The 12,563-nt window shown below is 44.9% G+C and overlaps 1 protein-coding gene across 1 annotated transcript; it reads right to left on the reverse strand.

The window, feature by feature from the left end:
- Positions 1–1,344: 1,344 nt before the first annotated feature.
- Positions 1,345–12,174, reverse strand: LOC311519604 (uncharacterized protein; the record flags this gene model as incomplete). The annotated part of the gene is made up of 4 exons (XM_084626264.1): positions 1,345–4,113; positions 6,430–6,549; positions 7,186–7,323; positions 12,021–12,174. 4 exons carry the CDS (start codon positions 12,172–12,174, stop codon positions 3,971–3,973), a joined length of 555 nt encoding a protein of 184 aa, XP_084482390.1. The 3' UTR covers positions 1,345–3,970.
- Positions 12,175–12,563: the final 389 nt, after the last annotated feature.

A 12,563-nucleotide genomic window follows, 5' to 3' on the forward strand; every position in this document is an offset into this window, starting at 1 on the left:
TTTGCAAAACTGCATGTCTGTAAATGAGCCCTCACAATGTGTGTGGATGTGGGTATTATCCAATCTTCCATAGTTTGGCATTACCTGTGATATTATTCAGTATTAGGATTATTATTACTGGTAGTTCAAGCCCTGTGACTTCCTTGCCCTTCCAGTCAGTCATAAATTCACACATTTCCTCCTCTTCCCTTTAACTTGCTGTTTGGTTGTTTAAAAATGAGACTATCACTACCCTTCCTGAACATGGTCAGACAGTTCCCAATGGTATAAATTTGGAATCTCCTTGTCTCATCTCCAGCAAAGGATGGTCAGCCTTGAAATGACAGTTCCTCCAGTGACAAGTAGAATCACCACCTCTGAGATGCAGAAGAACCAGCCACTGGACCAGGGGTGGGCAAACTATGGCCCACGGGCCACAGCTGGCCCATGAACCGCACCACATGGCTTGGCCCTGCTCTGGCTGGGGTGCTGGGTCACATGGATCCCAGAAGCCACACCATGGCCCCACTCTGGCTCCTACTTGCTCCAATGGGAGCTGCAGGGGAGGTGCCTGCAGATGGGGCAGCATGCAGAGCTGCCTGGCCGTACCTCCGCATAGGAGCTAGAGAAGGGACATATCACTGCTTCCGGGAGCCACTTGAGGTAAGCGCCCATGCCCCAACCAGCCCTGATCCCCCTCCTGCTCTCCAAACCCCTCGCTTCCAGCCCGGAGCACCCTCTAGCACCACAAACCCCTTATCACCAACCCCACCCCAGACCCCGCACCCCAACCCCAATTTCGTAAGTATTCATGGCCCACCATACAATTTCTATTCCCCAATGTGGCCCTCGAGCCAAAACGTTTGCCTACCCCTGCACTGGATATTTCCCACACCTGAGCCCCTGGGGGAGCCCTCTTACTGCCCCCTCTCCCCCAGGATCATTTGCACCCACCCCAGTGGGCAAACCTTGAGTCTGTCCTGTTTATGGTCCTTGGCACCAAGAGGAGCCATTGTGGTTTCAGCAGGTGTAGGGCCTGGCCCGACAGAGCCAGACCTGGGTGCTGACCAGGCTCCCAGACTCGTGACATGCACGGTCATTACCAGATCACCACACTGCAATGCATGCACACAGCTTACAGGGAATGTTGGCCCCAGTGGAAAACAAACTATACATTCAACCTTTTAACCAGCAAGGTAGTACAAACATCCACAAGGCCGGTCAAAACCCTGCCAGCTGGCAACCCCAATGACAAGAACACAAGGCATTTGCCAAAGAACAGAACTTTATTTTATAACCTCTTGTGGAAAGTTTAGTCTCTTTATTAGGAACAGAATCATCAAAACAAATCTGCAACTGAGCATAAGCATGTTCAATTAAAAACAAAAAGGAAGAGCAAAAAGCTGAGAGATTCACCTCTTGGCCTTATATCGCAGTAATAAAAATCTTTAACCATTGCTGTACAGCTGCAGGGAGGGAGCGAAGAGAAATGGAGTGTTCTGTCTGCCTGCAGAGCATCCAAAGCTGGCTACCATCTTAGCTTTCCCTGGACCTTCTCCCACGTCCCAACACATAAGCCAGGACAGGACTCCACAACTGACAGCACCAATGACCAGCACCACATTCAAGGGGTGAACCCTACTCATGCACATTCTCACCAGACTGTCTCATGGTAGAATCTGTGGGTAGGTGTCTGCCTTCAGGGAAGGAGGGGTGGGGGGGGAGAAGAGGACTCCTACAGAGATCTTGCACCTTAAGTTACCAGTTTCACAACAGAAGCCTCATTCCCCTATATTTCCTGGATACAGGGAAGCTCAATCCAGCTCCAGACCTCAACTGAGACTATGTGGTCAGTAGCGGAAACATCTCAGAACTGTGCCTGTGAAGAGGAGAATCACTGAGCCCTGGGTTGAAGCACCATCCTAAGGTTAATGTTACCCTGTTTGCCTCTAGCTTTATCAGCTACAACGTGCAGCAGACAGGTTGGAAAGCCCAATGTTGACTGCACCCAGCACTTCTTTGGCACTACTGAACTCTCCCGCCCCTCTCCAGCTCCTCCACAGTGCACCATCAATGGGTATCCCCACATTTCCACCTGTTCCCTGGAGGGATGGGATATAACTCTCCCGCATATGGCCACATTCATGTAGTGGGCTCTGAGCAACATTCCAACTGAGAGGGGATGGCCTAATGCCTTGAGAAAAGCCAAAGGGCCAGCCCCATCACATCATGGAAAGTCTGTGCCTAACAGATGGGGTGTTTCCTAGCAGCTGAGATAGGTTGAACAGTCACCTGTGGCACAGGACATCTAAGAACCTCCCCCTCCCTGCTACTAGACCTGCAAGATCTTATAAATGGAGTCCTAAAATCAGAGAAAACAGAACAAACTACCCTCTGGCATCACCAATACAGAGCTTTGCCATCCAAATGTGCAAAGTGATCCTTCAGGTATTGTATGCCGGTCTCTCCAGCTCCCAGGCCAGGAGACAGGGAATGTTTCCATACTTAGGTGCTTGCAGCCCGCATCAGAGAGCATGTACAAACCACCACTCAGTTCTGTTTCCATAGGATTTTGGGGGGCGGGGAAGGGTGTGTGAATGGTGACAAAATGGAGGACATAACAGCATTCACAAGAGAAAATGCAATGTTCTTGGCCACCACAGCTTTGCCAATGCAACTCAGCCCTGAACTGCATCACCTGCTTTGACTTTAAACTGACCCTTGCCTCCACAGCTCTCTCAAAGCAAGGGAAGCTTGATTTCTTGAACCTCCTCTAGCCCTCATCCCCCATACAGCAAACACAGCTCAGCTCAGCCCAGCCCAGCCCAAACCAGCAGTTCCCCAGGATAGACTCACCTGCAGGTTTGCCAGTGCTCCTTTCTCCTGGCCTGCAGGGTCCCCTGCTACCTGGATTCCCCTATATAACTCTGCTCACAAGTCTCCATCAGAACCCTGCTACTCCACTCCCAAGTCTCTTCTAAGCAAAGTCGATGGGTATAATATTGAGTAGGCTCCAGGACAAGCCCACTTAAGGAATTCTCTAAACTACAGCTGTCTGTGCAGATAACACAGAGGAGATAAAGCCCAAGCACACACCGAGGACCAGCTTAATCAGCCTGCAGTAGCCAGACCATTACATTTCAGGTAGTAGTGCCTTAAGGACTACACCACTCAACAATCCCAGCTTTACACTAGACACCTTTTCAGAATCACAGGTGGATACCATGAAAACCCTTATGATAAAGGCAAGCAGCCCAGTGGCACACCAGCTGCAAATCACTCATCTCCCTATGCAATCAGCATCAGTGAAAGGAAAACACATAACCACCTGTTGGTCATTACTGAGCAACAAACATACTGAGAGACCCAAAGTCATCCTCTTCCAATAGGTCCAGCCATCGCAGCTGGTTCACATCTCTCAGCATCACATACTAACTAGTTATGGGTGAAATGCAAAGAGTTTGGAGGAGTGGTTCAGATAAGCACCCATCACAAAGAACGCTTATCTCAGCCTTCCCCTGACCTCAGGTCTGCAAAATGTGGCTGGAAATCTCATGAGTATAGGCTTTCCCAGGAAATTTCTGACAAATCCTGGCTTTGGTCTCAGATTAAATGTTGTGTCCATCCTGGTGCCTAGCCAGGAATCTCAGAGGGGCAAAGACATGAAAAATAATGGGATGGGGGAGAGTTACCTTACCCAGCTCATTTCAGAGCATGCTAAACAGCTTCATAGCTCAGGTGCAGTCTTATAAATAGGCAAATGTTCATGGAGTTGGGGGAATCTTATTAATATTTGAACCTGTTTGCCCATTGCTAATGATAGCGCCCAAGCATGGTTTTTAATAAGGTTTGCAGGCCTGTAATCTGTGCGCATGTGGACTTTCCCCCTCTAATTCAGTTATTTTGCAGGCAAGTTCTTACATGGAGTGAGACTATGTAATACAGGGGTATGCCGCCCCAGACCCCAGGATGGTACAGTGAGCGTGTCTGGTCAGGGATCAATAGGATCAGGGAAAGAGTCGCACACACACTCCTCGTTGTTGATGTCAACAATCACCTCTGGATCCGGTGTCACCTCAGACTCTGCCTCCATCTTGGGCTCTGCCTCAAGGCCTTGACAGGTCTCTGTGCTTTCTGGAAAACAAGTGAGAAATGGTTATAAACATTTGCTACTGTCTTAGCTCCACCTCTGCTGGAATCTTCACCCTGGCCTTAATCTTCTTTTGCCTTGACAATTGCAACTCCCTTCTCTATGGCCTGCCCCAGTCCCAGCTCTCTGGTCTCCAGCACACTCAGACGCTGTTGTTTACCTTCCGACAGGCACAATGAAGCACAACTGCATCAGCACATGCTGCAAACTGCTCCACTGACTCCCCATTCAATTCAGGATCTGGTTCAAAACCACCTCCCTTGTTTTTAAATCCCTCTATGGATTTGCCACAGACAACATCACAGAGCTCATCTTTCCCTAGTCCCCTCTCTGTTAATTTCTTCTCACCCAGAACTGGATTCCTCTCTGTCCTTCAATACAATCTGGCAACTATTGCTTTGAGACAAGCTCTTGTCATCTCTCTCTGCCTTATGAACGTTCCATGCATTTTCAAATCTCCGATACAAACCATATCAATTCTCCCTTGCCTATATCTCTACATTTAACTCCTCCCCACTATTATTGCAGTATCTTGCTCTGTAACTGTATTTTTTAACTCTGCCAAGCATTTTAAGGGATACAGTACATTTGTAAGATGCAATACAAGATAAAACTATTTTATTATGGCTCCTGTGGTAGAAGCAGCTAGAGGTAGGGCTAGGGTGACCAGAAGGCAAGTGTGAAAAACCGGGACGAGGGTGGGAGGTAATAGGTGCTTATATAAGAAAAAGCCCCCAAAATCTGGACTGTCCCTATAAAATTAGGACATCTGGTCACCCTAGTTAGGGCTGAGTTTCAGTTTCCTTTCTAACCCTTCATTTTTCACTTGTTCAACTTTCTCAACCAGATTCTTTAGTGCTGGGATTTTCCATGCCTAAAAACCCCAAATGCAATTTATTTATGAAGTTAGAGCAAAATGATTTTCAGACATTTTTGAATCAGAGAAGCAAGTTAAAAACATCCTTCTTACACAGGCTCCTATTGAAATGCAGCACACGCATACCTCAGTTTCTCTTGGTACGCTGCCAGAAAATTTAAACATACCTTGTTTTATAGACCTCCATAATGAAGAGGGGGGATTTTAAATTGGAAGAAAATCGGGTCAATGTTTTAAAAGGTTGGCTCATTAAATCTGGAATGATTGCACATGTGCATTACCAATGATACGGACCTCTGACATAATGCTTTCCACCAGCAGAGTGCAAAGCACCTTCCCAAAGAGGTCAGTTTCAAGGTCACCCAACAGGTCAAGGGCAGAGCTAGGAACAGAGTCCGTATTTCCTGAGTCCCAATCCAGTGCTCTGTTTATCAAGCACACTTGATTTATTTTTGTGGCACCCTTGTCAATAACCGCTGAAAACCGAGGGCATGCAGTTTTGCCTAAGAATGATTGAACTAATGGTAGATTATGGATAACTCAGTTAAGGCCATCTCAGTAAAGGACAGTTGAGGCCACAGTTAAAGATGCCGGAGATAAGGAAGGCTCACTTAAAAGTATTCCAGTTAAGGTAGCTTCGGTTAATATAGGTTAGTAACGGATATGCTGCTGTTAATGTTCATTTAAAAAATCAGGGAAAGTAAATGCAAAAAAATGAGTTTAATGCATCAAGCACTCAAATAGAAGATTAAAAAAACAGTTTCTATCCCCACATTAACCTGGCTGCATTACACATATACCATGTTTTCCATTCCCAATTTCTTTGGTAGATTTAAATATGAATGTATTACTAATTGTGGCCCCGATTCAAGAAAGCAACACAGCATGTACTCAAGTACCTCTGACTTCAATGGGATTTAAGCATGTGCTTCTGGCTTAGCACATTCTTAAGCACTGTGCTGAATAAGAATGATTTCTAGAACTGGAGTCAATGTTAGTGACTCTACCTTACAAATATACTGGATATGCAGCATGGGGAGCTAACATTACAGTGAAATTGCAAAGCTATTTGTAAAAAGATATTTTTAATACCCAGAAGGTAAAATGGATGAGCCCATCCTCTGCCCCACAGAGGAGGTGCATTAGTGGGGTATTGGTGCACTTATTGGGTATTAAAGGCACGAGGCCACAATGCACCAAGAGCTGACAAATGCACATACTGATGTGGCTTAATGAGGTATTGACAGGACAGAGCTGGGAAGCTTGCACTGCCAGTGGTCATGCAGTATATCCTCTCTCGTTCAGTTTCCAGACTGTCCAGCCAACTCTTTCAACCCTCAATAACATACGTCAACTTTATCCTCCTCCAATTTCCTAAATGAGTTATTTCTCAGGCAGCTACAAACCAAGTCCCTGTACCAACCAGGGTTTGGAGGGCTGTCATCTGGGGCAGATGGCGCCTCATGGTGGTCTCCATTTGGAGGGCTCTTTGTTTCTTCATTGGAGATGACTGACATCATCATTCCTTCTTCCTTTTCCTCCTCTGTAGAAAAGCAGATGAAAGACTGCAAGGAACCAGGAACCAGGACCCACCCTCCATAAACTCTGGATATATTCAGTGTGAAGCCTGGCTTTTTACACTCGTCTTTGTCTCCATTTCACATGGCCCTGGCTCCATTCCCAGAGCAGACTGATACAGGGTATTGACACTATAAACTTTCCAAATTTGGAGAGCTGACAGGATTGCCACCTGAGGTGGCCTGGCTATGTCTGAACTCAGAGCACAGAGGGCCTGATCCAGACAGGAGATTCAGTGGGAGGAACAGGTGCTCAGCTCCCTTCAGGATCAAGCCTAAACAGAGCAGTAGGGCTTCTTTAATGTGCCCCCACTGATGTTTTCAGCACAAATAGCTCCTGCCAGCAAATCTGAGGTGAAAACAAAAATGTTCCTTCAGGAACTCACCAGCAGGAGACTTTTCCCCAGCAACGAGCAGGTTTTTACAAAGCTCAGCTTTACTGGGACAAGGGCAGGAATGGAAGGAAGACAAGACTAGCCACAAATTCTAGTCAGGACCTACGGAGAAGCTGCACCGAGCAAGTTGGGAAATGGAGCTGTGTTTAGACTGTCCTAGGACAGACTGTACTCAACCCAGTAGGAAGCAGAGAAATCCCCGCTCACCTGAAGGCACCGGAATGAACTGCTGTTTGCTTTTCAGGCAGCAGAATGTTATCAGTGATGCTATAACAGCCAGGACAATTGCACCCCCTCCACATGCTGCCAGGGTGTAAAGGAACAAAGGTTGCTTCAGCAGGTCTCCTGCATGAAGGACACAGTTTGTTAGTCAGAGGAACTAGAGCATGTCCTCCTGAGCTGAAGAAGCCCAACAGCTGAATTAAAGTCAGTGAAGAATATTGAAGATGTGGGTGGGCTGGGGGAATTAGGAAGAAAGGATGAACTATGTGGTTCCTAACTGTGTTACAGATTCTCTCTTTATTCCCCTTCCCAGCCAGAGCTAATGTGAAGCTACCAGCATGGGGCACAGACTGCAGATGGCCTGTCAGAAGGTCACACACAGGTTGGTGAACATTATCCAGCACCTCACTCATTGACTGGGGATTTGTCAACTTTGCAGATTTAGGTAGGAACTGAATTTACTTCAGAGCGGTAGAGAGAAATGGACAGAAAGACAGGCAGATGGTGCAACAGATTTACAAACAGACAGAGATCCTCCTATGTAAGAATGGTTTGTTCAAACATAGGACATTCAGAAGAAAAACACTCTTCTTCCAAATATGATAAATGTATGAAGCCAAATTTAACCCGGTATAAATTCACTGAAGTCAAGGGAATTGCACCAGGGATAGATTTGAACCATTGATTTTATTATCACTTGGTTCCTTTTTCATCTACTATTCCCACACCTTGAACTAAGTATACCTGTCAGTCTGTTTAGTTAGTCACCTTGTCTAGCTAACTACAGTTGGTTGTTTAGCTAGCTTGTCTATCTAGTCAATTTATCTATCGACAGTGTCTCTCTCCACAGGGACCAAACTGAATACACTGTGCAAAATACCTGAAATAATAATAATTAGGGCTGTCAATTAATCACAGTTAACTCACGCAATTAACTAAAAAAAAATTAACTGCAATTAAAAAAATTAATCACGATTAATTGCATTGTTAAACAGTAGAATACCAACTGAAATTTATTAAATATTTTGGATGTTTTTCTACATTTTCAAATATATTGATTTCTATTACAACACAGAATACAGTGTACAGTGCTCACTTTATATTATTATTTTTATTACAAATATTTGCACTGTAAAAATGATAAACAAAAGAAACAGTATTTTTCAATTCACCTCATACAGGTACTCTAGTGCAATCTCTTTATTATGAAAGTGTAACTTACAAATGTAGATTTTGTCACATAACTGCACTCAAAAACAAAACAATGTAAAACTTTAGAACCTACAAGTCCACTCAGTCCTACTTCTTGTTCAGCCAATTGCTAAGACAAACAGGTGTGTTCACATTTATGGGAGATACTGCTGACTGCTTCTTATTTACAATGTCACATTAAAGTGAGAACAGGCATTCGCATGACACTTTTGTAGCCAGCGTTGCAAGGTATTTACATGCCAGATATGCTAAACATTCATATGTCCCTTCATGCTTCAGCCATCATTCCACAGGACATGCTTCCATGCTGATGATGCATGTTAAAAAAATTATCCAGTAATTAAATTTGTGACTGTACTCCTTGGCAGAGAATTGTATGTCTCCTGTTCTGTTTTACCCATATTCTGCCATATATTTCATGTTATAGCAGTCCCAGATGATGACCCAGCACATGTTCATTTTAAGAACACTTTCACAACAGAGTTGACAAAATGCAAAGAAGGTACCAATGTGAAATTTCTAAGGATAGATACAGCACTCGACCCAAGCTTTAAGAATCTGAAGTGCCTTCCAAAATCTGAGAGGGACGAGGTGTGGAGCATGCTTTCAGATGTCTTAAAAGAGCAACACTCCGATGCGGAAACTACAGAACCCAAACCACCAAAAAAGAAAATCAACTTTCTGCTGGTGGCATCTGACTCAGATGATGAAAATGAACATGCGTCGGTCCGCTCTGCTTTGGATCATCATTGAGCAGAACCTGTCACCAGCGTATCTTCTGGAATGGTGGTTGAAGCATGAAGGGACATATGAATCTTTAGCGCATCTGGCACATAAATATCTTGCGATGCCAGCTACAACAGTGCCATGTGAACGCCTGTTCTCACTTTCAGGTGACCTTGTAAACAAGATGTGGGCAGCATTATCTCCTGCAAATTGTAACCAAACTTGTTTGTCTGAGTGATTGGCTGAAGTAGGACTGAGTGGACTTGTAGGCTCTAAAGTTTTACATTGTTTTATTTTTGAATGCAGTTACTTTTTGTACATAATTCTACATTTGTAAGTTCAACTTTCATGATAAAGAGATTGCACTACAGTACTTGTATTAGGTGAATTGAAATATACTATTTATTTTGTTTTTTACTGTGCAAATATTTGTAATAAAAATAAATATAAAGTGAGCACTATACACTTTGTATTCTGTGTTGTAACTGAAATAAATATATTTGGAAATATAGAAAACATTCAAAACATTCAAAAATATTTAAATAAATGGTATTTTATTACTGTTTAACAGTGCAATTAATCACACTATTAATTGCAATTAACTTTTTTAATCACTTGACAGCCCTAATAATAAATACCCTTTTAAATGTCCTATGCATCTTCTTGCTTATTTAAACAACTTCTGCATGCTGGACAGACATCTTTATCAAGCTGCTTATAACTACCAAGTCATTTTCTTTAGATCCCACATGTTCATAGTCCTTCTCAGTATTCCTGAGAAGTTTAAATTATTCTGGTTAATATGTTTTATGGTAACAATTATCCAGGATAAATTTCATCTGCCATCAAGTTGTCTAATGCCCAGGGTATTTAGATTCATTATCAACCTTACAAAAACTGCATTCATCCATTTGCCTGGAGCAAATAATTTTTTTCTGACTAGTGAGTAGAATATCATCAGTCTTTTTCTAATTATCATCATCATTATAATGGTAAGGAGAGGGGGAAAGAATACAGCAAAAATAATTGGTCATTTAAAAAGAATTAAACCCCATGAATTCTCTACATTGGTATTCAAAACCCCTTTTACTCACTGTTTGTGAACATTAGAACGAAGTAAGTATGTGTTCACAGAAAGCAAAAGTGTCACCAGTTCCCAAAAGTGTGCTAATACTCATGCCAATATGTGTTCATACAACTTTTCACATCAGCAGTGCTTACACAGCTATCATGAAATTCCTTGATGGGTTTGTGGACTAGAAATAAGGAACAGATATTACACTTTGTCACTGAGGTGGCCCCACAGAGCATATACTGCAGGGTGATTATCAGATCCCTGCATGAATTATCACAAGGCCTGATCCACAGCCCATTAATGTCAATGAGGGTGTTTCCAACGATATCAATAGGCTTTTGATCGAGCCCATGCTGAACAGTTTGTGATCAATTCATTGGGTGAAATTTGTTCACATGAAAGAGACATCAGCTGTGAACAGTAAACAAATTAATGAAATCAGAGTCCACAGACAATTTGCAAACAGGGAAAAAGGTTAGACCTAAATAAATAAATTATTTGTGGTGAATTGTTTGCTCAACACGAATTGTGAGGGAAGCTGAGGCGATATTTATAAGCTGGTTAATCTTCTTGACAATTTTGGACAGCGGACCTACATGGAGGGTAATAAAGCAAAGCACAATACAGCAGCTGAGCCCAGGAGCTGAAGAATTCGGGTAGTGGGTGCTGGTTTATTTGTGGAGATGCTGGAAGGTTCAGTGAGGAAAGTATGTCAGGATAGGAAGAAACCCGTGGGGTTTTTTTTGATTGTGGAGTAGGAGATCTCTGACTTGTCAGTATGGGAGGTGCGTATCAACTTGGGAAATACATTGTAGGACAGGGTTCTTAACCTTTTTCTTGCTGAGGCCCCCCTCAACATGCTATTAAAACACCAGGGCCTGGTGGGGGTGAGGGGGAGAGTGCGGGGCTCCAGGCCGGGGATGGGGGGCAGACACCCTTGGGCATAGGCATAATTTTACTTCTATGCGGGGGGGGAGGGGGGAAGGGCTGGTGGGGCTCGAGCCAACTCTGCACAGAAGGGTCCAGGGCAGGAGTGCCTCCTCCATCCCCTGACTCACCTCAGGAGGCCACCCAGCCTGTCTGGGCTGTGGGGGGATGCAGCCAAAAATATAACTCAAAGGGGGGACTCAGTTCAAAAAGTTTGAAAACCTCTCAGGGAGCAGGGAGAGGATAGCTAGGGGCTGTTTATGGGCAGGGGTGGGTAGCTCAGGGTGTAGGAAGGGGGTAGCTAGGGACTGCGTGTGACAGGAGGTGGTAGCTCAGGGTGCAGGGAGGAGATAGCTAGGGGCTGTGTGTGGGCAGGGGTGGGTAGCTCAGGGTGCAGGGAGGGGGTAGCTAGGGGCTGTGTGTGAGCAGGGGGTGGTAGCTCAGGGTGCAGGGATGGGATAGCTAGTGGCTGTGTGTGGGCAGAGGGGTAGCTCAGGGTGCAGGCAGGTCGTAGCTAGGGGCTGTATGTGGGCGGGGGGGGTCCCAGTGAGGCTCCCAGCTTCGGTGGCGGGGAGCACTGGGGTTCCCAGCTTTAGCCTTGCACTGCTCCCGGCTTCAGTGCTGGGGCTCAAGGGAACCGGATTTCAGCCACGGGGCTCTGTAGCCCCCCGGAAAGGGCTCACAGACCCCCAGGGGGCTTCGGACCCCTGGTTGAGAACTGCTGTTGTAGGACATGGATACAGAGCTGCAGGGGGGAGAGAGGGAGGCAAGGAAGTCAAGACGCATTTGTCTCTGCATGCAGATACGGACACTGACAACTCCTCTCACCCTCATCCTGAGAGGGGAAAAATGAAGATAAACTGTGGCTAATATCACCTACCTTCCTTACACTCCAGTTCTATGAGGGAACTCTCACCGATGTTGTTTTCATGGTGAATTTGACAGACAAGCTTTTCAGGCAGCCCTTTCTCCAAAATAATCTTCTTGCCATCATCCTCAATCTCAATCAGACCCACAAGCTGTCCATTCAGCATCCAATGAAAGCAGACACGGGAACGGTTAGCGCTCTCACAAAGTAATTCTCTTCCCCCATCAGTGTGGCTGGAGACATTAACAGCTGGGATTTGGGTTGGCTCTTGTCACACAAGATGGGAGTTATGAAAACAGGGGAGAAAACAGAGACAAGTTAACCAGACATGGCAATGAATGTGAACAAAAGTGGATATTTCTGCCATTCGGACACAAACCACAATGGTATTTGCCACATGTTAGTTTACACAGAAATAAAAGATGGGAAAGAATGAGGTTCATCAATGCCTGCAATCCCACCAACACCTGGCCATGCCTCTGAAATCCCACAATAGCCTATGGCAATCCTGCAGTCCCACTAATTTCCATTTTTTTCTTCTGCGATCCCCCAGTT

Source organism: Lepidochelys olivacea (genome assembly GCF_965140295.1).
Source record: "Lepidochelys olivacea isolate rLepOli2 genome assembly, chromosome: 1".
NCBI lineage: Eukaryota > Metazoa > Chordata > Testudines > Cheloniidae > Lepidochelys > Lepidochelys olivacea.